The 21,852-nt window shown below is 38.5% G+C and overlaps 1 protein-coding gene across 7 annotated transcripts in view; it reads left to right on the forward strand.

Annotated features, from left to right (window-relative positions):
- PDE5A (phosphodiesterase 5A) overlaps positions 1 to 21,852 on the forward strand; it is a 159,266-nt gene that overhangs the window by 123,328 nt on the left and 14,086 nt on the right. For all 7 annotated transcript variants that reach the window (XM_002717227.6, XM_008267901.5, XM_008267898.5 and 4 more), the window contains exons 15-18: positions 1,118 to 1,205; positions 4,922 to 5,022; positions 6,618 to 6,695; positions 8,631 to 8,694. In XM_002717227.6, the coding sequence (XP_002717273.1) occupies positions 1,118 to 1,205; positions 4,922 to 5,022; positions 6,618 to 6,695; positions 8,631 to 8,694 (331 nt within the window). The remainder of the gene's footprint in view (positions 1 to 1,117; positions 1,206 to 4,921; positions 5,023 to 6,617; positions 6,696 to 8,630; positions 8,695 to 21,852) is intronic.

Here is a 21,852-nt window from a genome sequence, read left to right on the forward strand (position 1 = left end):
AAAGTTACAATAATAATGACAATGAGTCAGCAGTATAGGTGATAGTTTAAACAATAGGAATAGATGAAACTACCCATTCTCTCATCTTTATTTTTCACCTTACTATTTGGTTTTCCCTCAAGTCCCTTTCACTCTACCCATTTTTTCCTACATTAAAGTTCTTCAATCTTGAGTAGTTTCTCTATTCCTAAAAAATTAAATGCAAAGTTAAATAGTGATTTAGATAGTAGTATAAAAATAACAGATCAATTTTGGTTCATAATTCATAAACCATGTTCACATAAATTTTAGGAACCGAGATTTTCACAAGCTTTTTCTTTTATAGAAGAAATAGTAAAAACCCATGCTTGATACTCACATGTGAAGGGTCATGAGAAATATGAAGTGGGGGACTGTGCGTGTCATGTTAGCATTTGATTTGTGACTGTCCCATACATATGATGAAAACTGGGTGTAATATCATTTCCTATCTCTTCACTCCGCCAGAGTGTGTCTGCTCCCTCCAAAGGTTCAGTTTACATAGTTAGCAGGATATCCTGCATTCAAATAACCTGAAACCCACACAGGAGGATCTTCTGATTCAGTTGATCCCTTCCCTTCTCCTCCCAAGAGTGCCTGAGCACTGATTGTCTTCATTTCCCTCACTTGTCATCACTCACACCACAGTTAGTTCCATCCCAGGCCTTTTTTTCAATATAAGCCTACATGGATAAGCTGACCTTGACCCTGAGCTGCATTTCATAGGAGAAAGCAGCATGCAAATTTCACATTTTAAATCAACTGCAGTTATGAAGTTGAAAAGTATTGTTGATACAATCATTGTGGAAAATTTTTTTCATGTTTAAACAGAAATTAGTCCTTTGTTCTTATTCCTTACATCACATTTTTATCGATATTAAAACCAATGAAGTTGTTCAACAGCATCAGTTACATTGGTATTTGAAAACAATTTGACATTTTGCATTTATTTTTCAGATGACTCTTTTCTCAACAAAAGGAGAGAAAATTATTAGGTTGATCAATTTTGTCAAGTAGCCTCTTTTTTAGTTAACAAATAATAATAAGAAATGGATAAACAGACCTATTGGGGAAGCTGATTTTTTTTTCCCTTTCTTAGAAGTGAACACCCACTTGCTCAACTCTACTGCCATTCAATCATGGAACACCATCATTTTGACCAGTGCCTGATGATTCTTAATAGTCCAGTAAGTACCTAATTTATTGTTGTGGAATTTTTAAAAGAGAGCTTTATAAATTCAGTTTTATTTTTAGGTTTTGGACATATTCCCAGCATCATAAATTCTTGAACATACTTTATTCCTTTTTGGGTAAGGAAGGCAAAGCCAAAACATTTGAGATCCTCACAACCTCTTTCTCTGTGGCAACCAAAACTATCTAAATGTTGCCTGATAAGGGAAATTTGGCTATTCAACTCTATTTGGCTATTCCAACTTAGCAACACAGCTGGTACTTTGTGACTCTCAGTTAATTGTCATTTTTTCTAAGCAAATTAGGTGGTCTATATAGTTTTTAGGGTTTGCTTTCACAAAAGGCAATGCATTTTCCTCTTTCTGTGAAAGCTTCTCATCACTAACAAACTTTTATTAAGGAATAAAGTTATCCAATAACTCATTTTAAATGAATATATTTATCTATGTAAGAAAGCATATGCTATGCTAAACATACCTGTGCTAAAGAAAAACTAAGATTAAAAGCATATATACCAGAATGTTAACAATGGTTGTATTTGTCTAGTGAAATTAACACTCTATTTCTGTTTATTTAATATTCACATCTGTTATATGCATATATGTTTCCTTTTTAATAAGAAAAAAATGAAAGTTGCAACTATTATGTTGAACAAATTATAAGGTGTATAACCTTAAAGCAATTTTATCACCGTATCTCTAAGTTTGCCCAGCAGGGCTAATTCTTTCCTGACCTCTGGAAGAAAATTCAGGGTGGCCTGTGTTTTTCCTGGTCACTGCTTTATAAGCAAAAGCTCTCTAATTACTTGGGGTTTCTTGATTACTTGAGGTTCCAGTTCTCAATTCAGGATCCATTATATCCAGTTCTGGGTAATTAATAGTCCAAAGTTTGAACTTAGCTTTAAGTGTAAGGTTTTCCCCCTTATGCACTGTTGGCTTCTCTTGTTCCCTACGTTGTGTTTCTTCTCTTTCCTCACTCCCAATTGCCCCTGTAGTTTCCTACCTCTCCAGACTTAGAGAATGGAATGGGAAAACAGGCAAGAAGAGGGGCCAGAACATTCTTAACAGACTGGTATGGTTTTGAGTATCCTACCCTTTGTGCCTGGAGGATGTTTAAGCTGAGTTCTTTTCATGATCCCTGCAAAGCACCCTCATTGTGGGGATATCTCACAGTAGATGCCAGCTGATACCTTGTCTTTACGTTTTCCAGATATGAATCTGCAACAAGACCACTCTAGCCCCACATCCATGCACTAAGCTACACAGGAACTTCAAGGCCTCTCTCCTACTTGAAGGGAACACTGTCACCCATCCCTAAATCACTACATGGGGTGCAGGTCCAAGATGCAGCCTGTCTGGCAATTTCCTTATCAAGTCTGCATATGGTCTAGTACAGACTGTTTTGCTTCATCATGTGATTGTTTCATTCAGTCAGTTCATGTGTGAATGCTCAGTAGAAAAATGATGTCAGTATACTCTAGAAGTTGTATCATTTCATGCACAAGTTCTTTGGGATGAGATGTGCCAGAAATATGGGAGTTGAATTTTGATCTTCAGCAAGAAAGAAAGAAAAAAAAACCCTCCACTTGGCTTCTGTACAAACAATCCTCTCCCTTCTGAGAATATTAAAAATGGTCACTTGGGGAACTGACATTTAGCCTAGTGGTTAAGATTCCCACTGCCGACATTAGAGTGCTTGGGTTTGATTTCCAGCTCTGGCTCCTGACTCCAGCTTCCTGCTCATGCAGACGCTGGGAAGCAGCATAATTGGGTTCCTGCCACTGTCATGAGAGCCCTGGGTTATAGTTCCAGTTCCTGGCCTCAGCCTAGCCATTGTGGGTCTTAGGGAATTGAACCAGGGGATCGAGTGCTAACTTGCTTGCGTGCTTTCTCTCATATTCTGCCTCTCAAATAAATTTTTAAAAATTCATTTTAAAAAAAAGGTGACACTTGTACTCAAGGCTCACTCTCTCTTGCTTTGGACAGCCTTGGGCTCCGGGCACCTTTTTCTTTCTTCAGGGCCCACATTAATAGCCCTACTGTCTCAGTGATCCAGTTCCATCTGCATTGTCTCAGGGTCCCCACAAATCCGCATTCTTACTCAATTGCTTTGTGCATGTTTAATGCCCTCAGAGGCAGCCTCCAGACCTGCAGGAGCAGGGCTGAGTGACCTTCAGAGAAGCCAATTCTTGGTTTGGTTTGTGTTCTTCGAGTGCTATGTCTGAACATTGTTTTTCCTATAAATTGTTACTTTTAGTGTGTAGGTCTTCAAAACCAAGGCTTTTCTGGAATGTGTATGTTGTGTCATAGCAGAGACACCTGTACATTTCTTGGTATCTGCTATCTATGTGTTTGAGATAAAGCTTACATTTTAATATGCTATTACAAATTCAGTTCCAGAAAAAGAAAATTTCAACATTATTTTTAAAAGTATATCTAACATACTTGTGCCATATTTACCTGTGTTACTAACAATTAATTTATTATGTATCATGTGTTTACTTAACATAATATATGAAGAATCTGGCTGTATATATGACCAACTCAAATTATAAAGTCTATATATATATTTCATCCTTTTAAGCACAATTACACAGCCTTTGTCTTTGGGAGGAAAGATAAACATACAGCACCAAAACTTTCATGGTGTAATAAATAAATGTATCAAAAACATTTTCTAAACAGTCTTCTGTTTGGCCAAGGGTCTAAAATGATTTCATATTTAAAAATAATGTTTTTGGTTGTAATTACAGATTTTTGTCATTAATTAGATCCATGCCTCAGTTTCAGCATCTAGTTACCCTCTAACCAATGTGTTTTGGCCCCAGCCTGGCACACCAAGCAGTTCCCCTGTCTTCATAACAAATCTTTGCCTCCAATGTCATTCTTAAGCCTCTGGGTTTTTTCTTGGCCCTGGAATTTAGGAAGCACATCTGACTCGATTTACAGATGTTGCTTTGAGTATATTCTGAGTGCCCAAACTGTGTGTTTTATTTAGCTCAAGATTAGAAACCCACTATGCTTTAAATTACAGGCAAGAAATAAAAAATGCTTATGTAGTGAACACACTCAAATGATTTACACATGGATTAGCTATCTTTCAAATGTTCCTTATGGATGTTTCCACTCCTGTTTTCTTTATACCACCAGAACCTTTACTCAGGCCCTTTACCCATCTGTACTGACATGTTCCTAAGGAATACACACTGTTCTCTATAGTGACTAAGTGAAAATTACATAAATTTGCACCAGAAATGTTACTGGGTTTATTACAAAAGCCACAGAGCAATGACTTTTTAATAATCAATTGTTCAAAAATTTCATCACTCCATCCTTAATAACTATTAATACAGCATTGATTTTTCAGTTTTGTTTTCAGATTACAGCAATCAATCTGACCTAAGGGAAAGGATAGGTAGCTGTTATATTTTAGGTCTGGACTAAGGCCTAAAATGTCTAAGAGCTGGGAAAAATGCTTATGTAGGCAGCTTAACATCATGCAGCTGTTTTCTCTTGTGTGACAGTGAGGTGGGGGTGGTGATGTACAGGGGAAACTTTGCCTCGTATTTACTGTAAGTACACAGGTGCCCTCCATATTCATGAGCTCACAATACTGGGCACATGTTAAGATTTGTGACTTTATTTTCAGATGTTCTCAGCAGCTTCTTCTGAAGGGACACTAATGATGGCTGTCTTTTTTATTTTTTATAAAGGGCAATCAGATTCTCAGTGGCCTCTCCATTGAAGAATATAAGACTGCACTGAAAATTATCAAGCAAGCTATTTTAGCTACAGACCTGGCACTGTACATTAAGTAAGTTTTAAGAAATACCCTGAAAGTTTTATATTACAAGGGTAAATGTCCTGGCAAAGCTGTGTCAGATTATGGAGCAGTTTCTTCACAGTAGCCAAAAGATCTATCTCTTTGGCTACTTACTGATAAAATTACAGAATACATAATTATTTTGGATGTTAAACTACTATTATGTCTCTGAAGTTATGTATGACTTAAATAGCCACCTGAGGGTCATTCTAAGTCAGGTTGTCTAAAGATTCTATAGCCCACTTGCTTTCCCTCTTTTCCCTCATTTCCCCAACTTGTGATCAATTCACAGTTCCTTTATCCTATTATACAAGCCTAGGTAAGCAGGAAAAGGAGCAAAAAGCAAACAAGGTCTCTTGCCTCTTTTTACTTGATTATGGCAAAAGAGTATTAATGTAAAACTTTGAAATTATCGATCGTAAAATAAGAATAGGCATTGGAGTGGTATCTGTGATTATGCATTTGCCTCATTAAACTGCCTTTCTAGAAACTAGAACATACTTTCCTGCTTTAAGGCAATCATTAGTTTCCAACTTAAAGACTGAGATCATCAAAGAATGCACGTCTGGAAATGAGGCATAAGAAATCACACTCGGGATTTTCTTGTAACATAGCTCTCTATTCCTGTGTATAGGAATTCACATCTATGCTTTTAGTCACTCTTATGAGAAGTACAAATGAATAGAACCCATAAAATCGAATAACAGATATCCAGTGTTGGGTATCTCAAAGTAACTGCGTGTAACTGTTTCATTGGATTTTGAAGACCTTTAAAGATTAACTACAATGAAAGAAAAAAAAAGTTTATTCAACATAATTACAAATAAAGACTATCAAATTACTGAGAATTTGAAAAATACCTACAGCTGCAAAGCCTTTCCAGTCTTTCCAAGCCACATGGGTCTCTCCTCCAAACCTTTATGAAATTTATTTTTCATTTTGATACTCACATATAATTTTATTATATGAGTTTTTCTTTCCTTGAGCCTTGTCTCTTCCATTAGATTTTAAACACTGTGAAAAGAACAACTCTCGTTTTATAACTTCTCAAGATGCTTAACAATGTTTAGCATATAGGAAATATTCACTATCCAGTGAATATTTTTACATTCATTGAATATATTATATTAAATTCACTGAATAATATACATTATTTTAACTTTACCTGATCTTTCTTTGCTTCAGAAGCACTTCAAAACTCTATACATCTTTTACCCTATACCATGATATATAAAGAAGATATGCAAAGTTAAACTAAAATATTTAGATCTTATGCATGTACTTAAAACATCTTAAATCACTTAGTGTAAAATTTTATAGCTCATCCTATTTCATTTTTCTTAACATAAAAAACACTTAAGAATCAAAATGTTATTGGTGATCTAAAATTAAAAATTACATGGTTTAATGTTTTATCTAAAATTATAGGAGAAAAGTAAAGCATTAAAGATTTTAAATCATAATCATAATTTTTATATTGGATTCTCTATTTTCTCCCCAAATTTTTATTCTGAGTCTTGGTAGACCAAAGGAATAATGACCTAAGGACTTTCCATAATCACCAAGTATTTTTCTTTATTTTCAAGGAGGCGAGGAGAATTTTTTGAACTTATAAGAAAAAATCAATTCGATGTGGAAGATCCTCATCAAAAAGAGTTATTTTTGTAAGTAGTTTTACTGTCTTTTGAGATGAAGCTTTTTGATCCATCTGATTTTCTCACTGTCAGTTTTTATTGCAATTATATGTTAGAACATGGTCATCTTAGAGGGTCTCGGTCTTCTCCAGCGTGTTGTACAAAAAACTGAATCTACTGGAAAGTAAAGCATTCACAAATTCAAGTGAATGAATTTTCCCTTTGTTCCAGAAGTATCTTTAAAATGTGGTAGAGTAACATACAAAGCTACAGAGTTGCCTTGTTCATTTTCCTAATTCTTTAGAATAGAAAGGATGAAAACAGCATCCAAGAGATTATAGGAGCAAGATGATGGCTGCAAAGTGTTCTCTTGAATGATGACATAGTACTGCTATCAGAATTGGAGCACTTCAAGAGTTCTGTTTTGCATCATCAAGACACTGGTCCCTCCTTTTTCTAGCTGTCAATACCATCTTGCTATTATTCTTACTGCCTTTGCCATTGCAAGGACTAGATCAATAAAAAGGAACAAAGAGTCATTAAAAAAGAGTGTACAACTGCCTAATACATAGCAGTACTAAGGATAGTGTTGATTCAGTTTTGAAATCAACACTTCTTTAAATAGATTTCTATTACTTGGCTTGTAAGTGAAGATGCAAATTATAAGAAAATAATACACAAATGCCCAGTTGTTCCACATAGTCATGTTTTACTTAGTGTCTGTACATGTTTTCAGAGTAGCACCTTAGGAAAGTCTAGGCTTGTCTGTTGTGATTGGCACACAATTTTTCCCAATAGCAAAAGAGAACTAATTCCAGATACTTGAATTCCAAGTCTCTGCTCCAGTCTTCTGATTTTGGACCACTTACAGACATGTACACAATGGACCTAGCACCTTTTAACATTTCATTTTGAAGATAGTAGTTATGTTCATCATATGTGCATAGTCTTTGGAGAAGCTGGTTAGTGTTGGCAGGTATTATTGAGATCATTCATGAAAACAGGTATAAATCGTGGTCAGAAATATCTCAGGTTTAATGCCTTAAGCTTATGAGTAAGAAATATCTCAGGTTTACTCCTTTCTCAGAGAGTCAGTGTAAGAGAGAATAACAATTAGAATACCTTTTCTTTCTGGCCTTACAGAGTTAGGGAAAATATACTTTCAAGTTGGGTTTCACTAGAGGAACAAATCACACTTTATCTTTGGTGTTTCTATTTTACAAACATAGCCTTATTGCCCATTTCTTCAAATTAAAGGGATTATATGACAGGTAATTTGGGTCTGACATGGGAGGACATTAAAGAACCACTTTAATGGGATAATTGTAGGACTCAGTTCTAAAACACCTTGTTACAGACTCGAGAAACCTATAAAGGTTTTGCTTTTCTGACAAGGGAAGAACTTAAAGGTATTGTCCTCTCATTTCTCCATTTAGCTGCTAGAGGAAAAGAGCCTATCTCCAGCAGACACTGTTTAATCATTCAAAAGTTTTTCTTGTAAAACCCAATACATCTGTTGAGTGAATTAGGATGGCCACCATAATTTTTGATATAGGACTCTTATCAGTAAGACACCTGATGTTATCCTGTAATGGTTAATTATTAGTAACCATGTGCTTTCATTATATTGTCACTGAGAATAATACCAAAGTGAAAAAAATAATAGCAGGAAAGTTTTCACCCTGAAGTTTAATCATTTTTCTCTGTACCAGTCTGGAGCTAAATGAGGCAGTGTAAGGACAAATTCCAGTGGTTTACAGGGTAACCAAAACAATGACACCCTGTTATCACTGCAACAGACTTCTATATAAATCCTGTCTCTATTTCTTTAGTCTTTAATAAGACTAAGTGATGCTATTCCCATCATTTAGAGGGTTTTTAACTTTCTTACTAGCAGCCATTTCCTCAGGGTGTATGTTCACATAGGCATTAATAAGACTTCTGGGTTTCTTTTTTCCTTAACAGAGCAATGCTGATGACTGCTTGTGATCTTTCTGCAATTACAAAACCCTGGCCTATTCAACAACGGGTATGTTTCTTAGTGACAATAAAAGTAATATGTAAGTCAAAATAAGGAAAGTCTTTACTCTTTAAGGTAGCCTCTGATACTTTTATCTAATTTTCAAGTAGTATTAAAAGTATACAGTTGAACACAAACAGGCTTTCCTTTTTTTAAGAGTTATCTGTACTTAGTAATATTTGTCAGATATATTGAGAAAGACAGCATACATATTACCACAACAAAAAACTAGCTGTTGACAAATTTTGATTTTAGTACTACTTCTGTGCCAAATTCTTGACCCTCCTTTTTTGTCTTCTTGATTAAGCCATTTTACCTATTGGTTTGTGGGAGGTGCTACAGTTTGAATAGGATATGACTCTGAAACTCATTCAGCATTTAAACCCCAAAGTCATGAGAGGATTGTGGTGAGGATGTGCAGAAAAAAGGTACCCTAATCCACTGTTGGTGGGAATATAAATTGGCATAGCCACTGTGGAAGACAGTATGGAGATACTATAGAAATCTAAATATAGACCTAACATATGATTCCCACTCCTGGGTATTTACCCAAATGAAAAGCATATGAAAGAGTTTTCTGTACCCCCATATTTATAGCAGGTTATTTCACAATAGCTAAGATATGGAATCAACCCAGATGTCCATCAGCTGATGACTGGATAAAGTAATTATGGTATACATACATTATGGAGTACTACTTAGCTGTTAAACAAAAAATGAAATCCTGTCTTTTGCAACAAAGTAGACAAAACTGGAAACCATTATACTTAGTGAAATAAGCTAATCCCAAGAGACAGATATCATATGTTTTCCCTGATGTGGAGTAACTAATAGAGTACCTAAAATATAACGTATTGGAGTGAAATGGGCATTTTGAGATTCAATGATTGTTTACAGCCTTTGTCTCTACTGATGAGGAACAGTGTTTTTTTTGGTGTTTCTTTTTTTTTTTTCATACTGTTTGTGAACTCTTAACTTGGAGTAGGGTTAACCTTATGAGTATAATGTAAACTGAAAATAGATCTTTGTAAAAATTAAGAGTGGGAATGGGTGAAGGATAAGTAAGAAGGGTTGGAGCATAGGTGGGAGTGAGGGTAGAGTAGGAATTATCATGATGTTCCTAAATCTGTATATGTGAAATACATGAAACTTATATACATTAAATAAAATTTTATTTTAAAAGATTTACTTATTTGTTTATTTGAAAGTCAGAGCTACAGAGAGAGAGAAGGAGGGGCAGAGAGAGAGAGGTCTTCCATCCAATGGTTCACTCCCCAGGTGGCTGCAATGGCCGGAGATGTGCCAATCTGAAGCCAGGAGCCAGGAGCTTCTTCTGGGTCTCCCACATGGGTGCAGGGGCCCAAGGACTTGGGGCATCTTCTACTGCTTTCCCAGGCCATAGCAGAGAGCTGGATTGGAAGTGGAGCAGCCGAGTCTCTAACCGGCACCCATATGGGATGCCGGCGCTTCAGGCCAGGGCATTAACCTGCTGTGCCACAGCACCGGCCCCAACATAAAATAAAATTTTTTAAAAAAATTTTAGGCCAGCACCGTGGCTCACTAGGCTAATCCTCCGCCTTGCGGCACCGACACACCAGGTTCTAGTCCCGGTCGGGGCGCTGGATTCTGTCCCGGTTGCCCCTCTTCCAGGCCAGCTCTCTGCTGTGGCCAGGGAGTGCAGTGGAGGATGGCCCAAGTGCTTGGGCCCTGCACCCCATGGGAGACCAGGAGAAGCACCTGGCCCCTGCCATCGGATCAGCGCGGTGCACTGGCCACAGCGCGCCGGCCGCGGCGGCCATTGGAGGGTGAACCAACGGCAAAGGAAGACCTTTCTCTCTGTCTCTCTCTCTCACTGTCCATTCTGCCTGTCAAAAAAAAAAAAAAATTTTTTTAAAGCCTGACTTGGGCCCAGCCACTATTTGCTTCCTGGCTCACTGTATGAGTCTTCCTCTTCTTGCACTCCACACTCCACCATCACTATCACTATTAGAGGCCAAAACTAATGGGGCTGCTCAGTCTTGTGCTTTAACCTCCAAAATTATAAGAGAAACTTTTTATATTTACAAAGTCAGCTTCTCTCAAGTATTTCATTATAGTGGCAAAAAGGTAATTGAGGAATAAAATAAATTCTAAAAAAATTTAAATAAATTAAAAATAAAAAATGTTGGTAGTTACCAAGGAGAGAGAAATTTATAGAAACAGGGAAGCAAATAATGTCACAGTCAAGATAACTTTGGACATGGATTACTTGTGTTTGAGTATTGTGCTGTTGCTTACTAGGTATTATCCTTGTGTAAGTTACTTCATCATGGGACTCATTTTCCCAAATGGACATTTATATGTCATAAAGTTATTTTGAGGATTAAATGGCAACACTTGACCCATAGTAAATGCTTACAACTATGACCACTGCTACTGATGACAGTGAAGTACCAGGGGCCCTAGTCTCTCTCCTCCAAAGCAGCGCCATTCAACCTTTGTATTTGTTCTTTGTATTTGTAATTTTTTAAATTTTATTTAAGTTATACAAGTTTCATATATTTCATATATATAGATTTAGAAACATAGTGATACTTCTTTTTGGGCCTGGCTTATTTCACTAAGTATAATGGTTTCCAATTATGTCCATCTAGTTGCAAAAGACAGGATTTTATTTGTTTTACATCTGAGTAGTACTCCATATTGTATATATACCATAAATTGTTTACCCAGTCAACTGTTAATGGACATCTGGGTTGATTCCGTATCTTACCTATTGTGAATTGTGCTGCAGTGAACATAGAGATTCAGATAACTCTTTCAGATGCTGATTTATTTTGGTTTGGATAAATTCTCAGGAGTGGGATGGCTGGATCATATGGTAGGTCTATATGCAGATTTCTGTCTCCATACTGTCTTCCACAGTGGCTGCAACAGTTTTCATTACCACCAACAGTAGTGGATTAGGGAACCTTTTACCCAAATCCTCACCAGCATTTGTTATTTGTTGATTTCTGTATGAGAGCCATTCTAACTGGGGTGAGGTGAAGCCTCACCATGGTTTTTATTTACATTTCCCTGATGGCTAATGATCCTGAGCATTTTCTCAAGTGTCTGTTGGCTGTTTGAATTTCCTTTCTTGAAAAATGCCTGTTCAAGTCTTTTGCCCATTTCTTAACTGGATTGTTTGTTTTCTTGTTGTTGAATTTCTTGAACTCTTTATAGATTCTGAATAATAACCCCTTATCCTTTGCATAGTTTGCAACATTTTCTCCTGTTCTGTCAGTTGCCCCTTCACTTTGCTGAGTGTTTCTCTTGCAGTTCAGAAGCTCTTAAGCTTGATGTAATCCCATTTGTCAATTTGTCTTTCATTGCCTGTGTTCCTAGGTTTTTTTCCATGAAGTCTTTGCCTATGCCAATGTGTTGCAAGGTTTCCCAATATTCTCTAGTAATTTGATGGTATTGTGTTGTAGAGTTAGGTCTTTGATCCACTTTTAGTGGATTTTTGTGTAAGGTTTAGGTAGGGGTCTAGTTTCATACTTCTGCATGTGGAGATCCAGTTTTTCCAGCACCATTTCTTGAAGAGACTGTCCTGGAACCAGGGATTGATTTTAGCTCATTATTCAAAGATAAATTGGTTGAAGATGCATAGATTGATTTCTAGAGTTTATGTTCTGTTCTGTTAATCTACCCATCTGTTTTTATGTAAGTTCCAAGCTGTTTTGATTATAACTGCCCTGTAGTATGTCTTCAAATCAGGTATTGTGATGCCTCTGGCTTTGTTTTTGTTGTATAACATTGCTTTAGCTATTTGGGGTCTCTTGTATTTCCATATAAATTTTAGCATCATTTTTTCTAGACCTGCTAAGAATGTCATTGGTATCTTGATTGGGATTGTATTGAATCTGTGAATTGCTTTTGGTAGTATGGACATTTTTATGATGTTGTTTCTTCCAATCCATGAACATGGAAGATTTTTCCATTTTTTAATGTCTTCTTCTATTTCTTTCTTTAGTGTTTTGTAGTTTTCATAGTAGAGACCTTTGACATCCTCAGTTAAATTTATTCTAACATATTTAAATCTTTTTGGCGTTATTGTGAATGTGACTTATCTTAAAAGTTCTTTCTCAGGCATGGAATTATCCATGTAGCAAAGGGTAATGATTTTTATGTGTTGACTTTATATCCTGCTACTTTACCAAACTCATTTATAAAATGAGTTCCAGTAGTCTCTCAGTGGAGTCTTTTTTTTAGATTTATTTATTCGTTTGAAAGTCAGAGTTACACAGAGAGAGGAGAGGCAGAGCAAGAGAGAGGTCTTCCATCTGATAGTTCACTCCCCAACTGGCCACAACAGCTGGAGCTGTGACATTGCGATCCAAAGCCAGGAGCCAGGATCTTCTTCCAGGTCTCCCACACGGGGGCAGGGGCCCAAGGACTTGGGCCGTCTTCTACTGCTTTCCCAGGCCATAGCAGAGAGCTGGAATGGAAGTGGAGCAGCCAGGTCTTGAACTGGTAACCCATATGGGATACCAGCACTTCAGGCCAGGACGTTAACCTGCTGAGCCACAGAGCCGGCCTCTCGGTGGAGTCTCTTTTGCAGTCCCTATATAAAGAATCATGTCATCTGCAAATAGGGATAGTTTCACTTACTCCTTTCCCATTTGTATCCCTTTGATTTCTTTTTCATGCTTTATAGCCTTGGCTAATGCTTCCAGGACTATATTAAATAGCAATGGTGAAGGGCAGGCAGGAGAGGGAGGCCGGGTCTGGGAGTCTGATGGCTCCCAGCCCAAGATGCCATGCAGGGCGGCGGCCACAGCTCCAGCACCCTAGATCATCTGTTCACGAGCTTTGGACAGTGCCACACCAGACGAGGCTGGGTGACAGCACGTTACAGATGTGTGCCCCATGGACTGGTAGCTTCCATCATGCTACAATACATTGATCAGCAGAGAGGAAATGTTACTGTCTTCCATCAATACAGTCCAACAGTTTGCAAACTACAGCCAGGTGTATGCTGCATCACAACATTCCCATCACCAAGGGATGCCTGTGCTCCTAGGACAGAAGCCCCATAGAAGTCTGTTGCCCAGTAACACTGCTGCCAACTGCAGCTCCTGCTTATCACCTGGGAAAGCAGTGGAGGATGGCTCACATGTTTGGGTCCCTGCACCCACATGGGAGACCTGGAAGAAGTTCCTGACTTCAGATCAGCGCAGCTACAGCCATTGTGGCCATGTGGGGAGTGAATGGGCAGATGGAAAATTCCCTTTCCCTCTTTCTGTAACTCTGCTTCTCAAGTAAATGAATAAATCTTTAAAAAAAAAAAAAAAAGCAGTGGTGAGAGTCAGCATCATTGTTAGGTTCTGGATCTTAAGGGGAATGCTTCCAGCTTTTCCTTCTTCAGTGGGATGCTGGCCATGGATTTGCCATAAATTGCCTTGATTATGTTGAGGAATGTTCCTTCTATACCCAATTTGCTTAAAGTTTTCATCATGAAAATATGCTGTATTTTATCAAATGCTTTCTCTGCATCTATTGAGATAATTATATGGGCTTTGTTCTTCAGCTCATTAATGTGTTGTATCACATTAATTGATTTGCAAATGTTGAATAATCCCTCATACAAGGGATAAATCCCACTTGGTGTGAGTGAATGATCTTTCTGATGTGTTGTTGGATTCGATTAGCTAGTATTTTGTTGAGGATTTTTCCATCTATGTTCATCAGAGATATTGGTCTATAGTTCTCTTTCCCTGTAGTATCTTTTTCTGGTTTAGGAATTAAAGTGATGCAGGCTTCACAGAATCAGTTTGGGAAGATTCCCTCCCTTTCAGTTGTTTCAAATAGCTTGAGAAGAATTGGAATTAATTCTTCATTAAATGTCTGGTAGAATTCAGCAGTGAAGCTTTCCAGTCCTAGGCTTTTCTTTGTTGGGAAAGTCTTTATCAATGATTCAATTTCTATCTTGGTTATTGGTCTGTTTAGGTTTTCTATGTCTTTATGACTCGGTTTTGTTGGGTTGCATGTATCTAGGATTCTCCATTTCTTCTAGTTTTCCCAATTTGTTGCCTGACAACTCTTTATAGTAATTCCTGATTATTTTTATTTCTGTGGTATCTGTTGTTACATTTCCTTTTTCATCTCTGATTTTATTGATTTTGGTCTTCTCACTCTTTTTTTTTTGGTTAGTTGGGTCAGTGGTACATCAATTTTATTTATTTTTCTAAAAGCCAGCTCTTCATTTCACTGATCTTTTGTATTTTCTTGTTTCAATTTTATTTATTTCTTCTCTAATTTTAATTATTTCTCCCCTCCTTCTAATCTGAGGTTTGTGTTTGTTGTTGTTTTTCTAGGTCTTTGAGATGCATTGATAGCTCATTTATTTGGTACCTTTCCAATTTCTGCATGTAGGCACCAATTCCCATAAACTTCTCTCTTAACACTGCTTTTGCTGTATCCCATACATTTTGATATGATATATTGTTGTCTTCATTCATTTCCAGAAATTTTTTTAGTTCTCTTTTGATTTATTCAGTGACCCACTGTTCATTCAGAAACATTTTGTTCAGTCTCTATGTGCTTGCATATGACCCAGAGATTCTTGTGTAGTTGATTTCCAGCTTCATTCCATTGTGGTCAGAGAATATGTATGATATGATTTCAATTTTTTTGAATTTGCTGAGACTTGCTTTATGGTCTAACATATGGTCTATCCTAGAGAAAGTTTGATGCACTGATGAGAAAAATGTGTATTCTGCAACTGTGGGGTGAAAAGCTTTGTAGATATCAATTAGGTCCATTTGGTCCATAGTGCAATTAGCTCTGTTGTTTCTTTGTTTATTTTTGTCTAGTTGATCTGTCTGTTGATGAAAGTAGGGTATTGAAGTCCTGCATTACCATTGTATTGGAGTCTCTGTCTCCCTTTAGATCCATTAACATTTCTTTTAAATAGCCAGGAGCCCTGTAATTGAGTGTGTATACATTTATTATAGTCAAATATTCCTGTTTAATTGATCCTTTAATCATTTCATAGTGCACTTCTTCATCTCTTTTAACAGTTTTTGTGCTAAGGTATATTTTGTCTGATATTAGGATGGCAACACCTGCCCTTTTTTACTTTCCATTAGCATGGGATATCTTTTTCCACCCTTTCACTTTCATTCTGCATGTATCTTTGTTGGTAAGATGTGTTTCTTGTAGGCAGCAAAGAAATGGTTCATATTTTTAATCCATTCAGCTATTATGCTATATCTTTTAACTGGAGAGTTTAGGCCATTTACATTCAGGGTGACTATTGATAAGTAATGACTTGGCCCTGCTGTTTTCCCATAAATATTCCTGTTGTTCACTTTGGATTTCTTTTGTACTTTTATTGGGAGATTTTCTGCCTTCACATTTTTTTGTAGTGATGGCTAACTTTCTGTGTTTCTGTGTGTAGCACATCCTTAAGCATTTTAATAAGGCTGGATGAGTGATGGAAAATTTTTTCAATTTTGTTATAGAAGGTCTTTGTTTCACCTTCATTCATAAATGAGAGCTTTGCAGGATACAGTATGCTGGGATGCTGGCATGACAGTTTTTTTTCTCTTAAGGCTTGGACTCTGTGTCTCCATTCTCTTCTAGCCTGTAGGATTTCTGATGAGAAGTCAGCTGTGAGTCTAATTGGAGAACCTCTGAAAGTAGTCTGCCATTTCTCTCATGCACATTTTAGAATTTTTTCTTTATGTTTTATTGTGGAAATTTTGACTACAATGTGTCATGGTGAAGATCTTTTCTGCTCATATCTGTTAGGAGTTCTATGTAGTTCCTGCACTTGGACATCCCTTTCTTTCTCCAAATTGGGGAAGTTTTCTATAATTATTTCACTAAATAAGACTTCTAGTCTATTCTCTCTTTCCACACCTGCAGGAACTCCTGACTTTTATGTTGGTTCATTTGATAGTATTGCATAAATCTCCAACACTGTTTTTAAGTTTTCTAATTTCTTTTTTTTTTTTTTTTTTTTTTTGGTCTGATTGAAAGATTTCCAAAGATTTATCTTCTAGCTTGGATATTCTTTCTTCTGCTTCACCAAGTCTGCTTTTGAGCCTTCCTACTACATATTCTATTTGACCAATGAATTCTTAATTTCTAATATTTCATTTTGATTTCTCTTAAATCTCAGTTCCATGGTAAAAATTTTTATTCATGTCATGTATAGTTTTCTTTAGTTTGTGGATTTTCTTCTGATGCTTTTGAGTAATCCTATGATTAATTTTTTGAATGCCATTTCCAACATTTCCTCAATCTCTTCATCTTCACATTCTGATATTGAAATGTTGTTATGTTCCTTTTGGAGGGTCTTGTTATCTTTCTTATTCTTGTTTCTTGAATTTCTGTGTTTTTAGGTGGGTTTAATTTTTTTTTCCCTTGATTGATTTTTATCTTTGAGCTATGCCTCTGGCTTACTGGAATATCTGCACTTTCAGTGAATACCAAGAGATGTGTGGTGGGTGTGGCCAGGGAGCTCTGGTTAGTGTGGGGCAAGTATCCAGGGTAACACCCATGTTGGGCATGATAGACCTCTTATTAACAGAAGGGGGAGAATGGTTACCTCTGTTGGTGTGATCACCGCCTTGCCTCCTCTCCCTCAAGCTGAATAATGCCTGGGTGTCATCCCTAATGTGTTCAACACTCATCCATGCTGCTGTAAGACTACACAAATAATCTGCGCTGACCTCTCTGTGAGCTCAGTCCCCACTGCAATGACCCGCCCTAGGCAACCAAGAAGCTCCAAGTGTGTGGAGCCATACCCAGTGATCGAGACACCACTACACTCTGCACCCTCTCATGTAACCACCGAGTAGCCATGGTTTCAGCTCACAAGACTTTCACAGTCCCTGGTGCAGAGGTTTTGTTCTGCCCTGCCACCCTATTCATTCAACAGAGAGGCAGATGTTCCCTGAGTCAGTTCTGTCTTGACCTCTTGATCCTGGGAGGCTGCGAGTGCCTCACCGTTCTATGTGGTTGCCCGGCTACCTCCGAACCAGGCTCAGTGGGGAGTACAGATTTTTTTTCCCTTTGCTAGAATATCTGGATCACGTACTTACACAAGAGCCGCTAGCTTAATGTTGCTTTCTCCCTGCCACTTCTGCTAGTAGTACCAAGAACATGGATTCCTGTCTCTGCCAGTTGCTGTACTCATGCACAAAGTCTTCCACAGATCCCACCCAAACCCAGAAGAGTGCCCACCCTTTCTCAGCTAGGCAGCAGGCGTTATTGTGGGAAAGTTGGGGCAAGATAAATGTGCCCCTCTACTTCCACAGGGTCCACTGGCAACCACTAGCCCTCAGGGATCCAGTCTGGACTCACGCCATACTCTCCCTCCAGCTAAATCATCACAGGTTGCTGCAGTCTGGTCTTACCTCTTGTCTCTAAGCTGCTGCCTGCTCTAGCTGTCGGCTGCTGCAGTCACTTGTGTCCATTTTCGTGCTGCATGTCTGTACCCTCCACACAAAGTCCATGGCATTCTACTTCCTCTTGTAGGATTTCTAGTGTGGTTTTCTCTCCAATTTTCCCTGAGAGTGCACATCAGAAAATTTTTTTGTTTTGTTTTTGTTTTTTGTTTTTTGTTTTTTTATTTATTTTTTTTTATTTTTAGACAGGCAGAGTGGACAGTGAGAGAGAGAGACAGGGAGAAAGGTATTCCTTTGCCGTTGGTTCATCCTCCAATGGCCGCCGCGGGCAGCGCGCTGCGGCTGGCGCACCGCACTGATCTGAAGGCAGGAGCCAGGTACTTATCCTGGTCTCCCATGAGGTGCAGGGCCCAAGCACTTGGGCCATCCTCCACTGCCTTCCTGGGCCACAGCAAAGAGCTGGCCTGGAAGAGGGGCAACCGGGACAGAATCCAGTGCCCCGACCAGGACTAGAACCCGGTGTGCCGGCGCTGTAAGGCAGAGGATTAGCCTAGTGATCCGCAGCGCTGGCTTTTTTTTTTTTTTTTTTTTTTTTTTTTTTGCTTTTTACTATTTATCCCTAGCCTAGCCCAGTATGTCATTCCCTAATCTTCCATCCTGGAATCTCTGTCATTTCTTAATTCATTCACCCCAACACCTGATTTCAAAATGATGTTAAATACTGCAGTTATAAAGAGTAGTTTTCATTATGGTAGCAGAACAACGGAGAAAAATATTATATGATCTTATCCACAATATAGCAATAGTATTTGTCAAAATGCAATATCAATTCATGTTAAAAAATTACACTTCCTTGGCCGGCGCCGCGGCTCACTAGGCTAATCCTCCGCCTAGCGGCGCTGGCACACCGGGTTCTAGTCCCGGTCGGGGCGCCGGATTCTGTCCCGGTTGCCCCTCTTCCAGGCCAGCCCTCTGCTGTGGCCAGGGAGTGCAGTGGAGGATGGCCCAGGTGCTTGGGCCCTGCACCCCATGGGAGACCAGGAAAAGCACCTGGCTCCTGGCTCCTGCCATCGGATCAGCGCGGTGCGCCGGTCGCAGCGCGCCGGCCGTGGCGGCCATTGGAGGGTGAACCAACGGCAAAAGGAAGACCTTTCTCTCTGTCTCTCTCTCACTGTCCACTCTGCCTGTCAAAAAAAAAAAAAAAAAATTAAAAAAAAAAATTACACTTCCTTAAAATATGGCTTATTTCAAAAGTAAATAAATAATTGTGTTGGAGGTATTAACCAATGGAATTAGAAAAGTCAAAGTGAATATGAGTTATAGAAATTAGAAACAAGGGAGTAAAATTATTTCTTTTTTTTTTTTAAACAGAGTTACAGAAAGAGGTAGAAACAGAGAGAGAGGTCTTCCAACCACTGGTTCACTCCCCAGATGGCCACAACGGCCGGAGCTGCGCCGATCTGAAGCCAGGAGCTGGGAGCTTCTTCCGGGTCTCCCACGTAGGGGCAGGGGCCCAAGGACTTGGGCCATCATCTACTGCTTTCCCAGGCTATAGCAGAGAGCTGGATGAGAAGAATAGCAGCCAGGATTAGAACCAGCACCCATATGGGATGCCGGCGCTTCAGGCCAAGGCAATAACACACTGCGCCACAGTGCCAGCCCCAGGAGTAAAATTATTTCTACTGTACGTAGTATTATTTATATCTGGAAAACCCAAAATAAGCAATGGAAAAACCTAAATAAGAAAACCAATTATAATATATAATGGAAAAGAAGGCCCTATTTACGATTGCAAATAGTAAATAATATTAATAAGATATCTAAGTATAAATGGGAAAAATCAAAAAACTTTAAAGAAGATTAGAAACCTTATTAGTAAAGCACAAAGTTAGACTAATATGAAAAGAAGATGCACCATGTTCTTAGAAGAAAAACTCACAAATATAATATTATCTCTCCCTCCCTAGGCTAATTTATATATTTGATGATTAGGTTGTAATAAAAATCCTATCAATATTTGTTTGGGAATTTCTCTCCTCCCTTAGGAGAAAGGTGCCTTCTTTGATGGCCAGTTCTTTCCACTGGGATCTCACTCACAGAGATCTTTTATTTAGGGTTTTTTTTTTTTTTTTTTGCCACAGTGTCTTGGCATTCCATGCCTATAATACTCTCTTGGACTTTTTAGCCAGATCCAAACGCCTTAAGGGCTGATTCTGAGGCTAGAGTGCTATTTAGGACATCTGCCATTCTATGAGACTGCTGTGTATCCCACTAACCATGTTGGATTGTTCTCTCTTTATTAATTCTATCAGTTAGTGTTAGCAGACACTAGTCTTGTTTATGTGACCCCTTTGACTCTTAATCCTATAATGATCAATTATGAACTGAAACTGATCACTTTGACTAGTGAGATGGCATTGGTACATGCTACCTTGATGGGATTGAATTGGAATCCCCTGGCATGTTTCTAACTCCACCATTAGTGGCAAGTCTGATTGAGCATATGCCAAGCTGTACATCTCCTCCCTCTCTTATTCCCACTCTTATATTTAACAGGGATCACTTTTCAGTTAAATTTAAACACCTAAGAATAATTGTGTGTTAATTGAAGAATTCAGCCAATGGTGTTAAGTAGAACAAAAAAAAATACTAAAAGGAATAAAGTAGTAAGTTGTCCCTCGACAATCAGGACAAGGGCTGATCAAGTCATTGTTTCTCATAGTGTCCATTTCATTTCAACAGGTTTCCTTTTAGGTGCTCAGTTAGATATCACCAATCAGGGAGAACATATCATATGTGTCCCTTTGGGACTGGCTTATTTCACTTAGCATGATGTTTTCCAGATTCCTCCATTTTGTTGCAAATGACCGGATTTCATTTTTTTTTTTTTACTATGGCCTTGTCTAAATATAATCGGAGCTGGCAAACTCAAGAGGCTTCCATAGCCTTGGCAGCTCATGACAAGAGCCTCGGGTGATTACTGACATCATAAATAAGAGTGTCAATTGTTAAATCAACAATAGGAGTCACTGTGCACTTACTCCCCATGTAGGATCTCTGTCCTTAATGTGTTGTGAATTAACGACATAACTAGTAGTCAAATAGTACTTTATACTTTGTGTTTCTGTATGAATGCAAATTGTTGAAGTCTTTACTTAGTAAATACTAAGAAGATCTTCTGTATATAAAGATAATTGAAAATGAATCTTGATGTGAATGGATGGGAGAGGGAGTGGGAGATGGGATGGTTGCGGGTGGGTGGGAGGTTATGGGGAGGAAAAGCTGCTATAATTCAATAGTTGTACTTTGGAAATTTAAATTTATTAAATAAAAGTTAAAAAAATATTTGTTTTAAAGTCAGGCAAATTGACTTCAAAATTCATTTGGAGGATTGAGGGGAATCAAAAATGCTCAAGAAATGTCACTCCCCCTCTTCGCGGAGGAACGACACAAGACCCTGCGCTGTTCTTTTGTCTGCTCGGCCCTTCCCAGGTTTGCTGCGGGTTCTTCCACCTCCGTGGAAGGGCGGCACCCTCTGCCACTTTCCCCACTTCCGCGGGGGAGCAGCACACCGCCGGCTGGCTCTCTTGGGGGCTGCTCAGATGTTATCCAGATGTTCCCTTTAGATGTTCCTCGTGCATGTTGTCTCTCTCCTCCTTTATAGTTCTCTTCCACCAATCCCAACTCTGCTATCCACATGCCGAGTACGCTGCTCTCCTCCAATCAGAAGCAGGATCAGCTCCTGCAGGTTATTGGTCGAACTGGAGGCAGCTGTGTAGAAGTTGTT

Source organism: Oryctolagus cuniculus, chromosome 8, assembly GCF_051225735.1.
Source record: "Oryctolagus cuniculus isolate XC-2025 breed Fujian yellow rabbit chromosome 8, ASM5122573v1, whole genome shotgun sequence".
Taxonomy (NCBI): Eukaryota; Metazoa; Chordata; class Mammalia; order Lagomorpha; family Leporidae; genus Oryctolagus; species Oryctolagus cuniculus.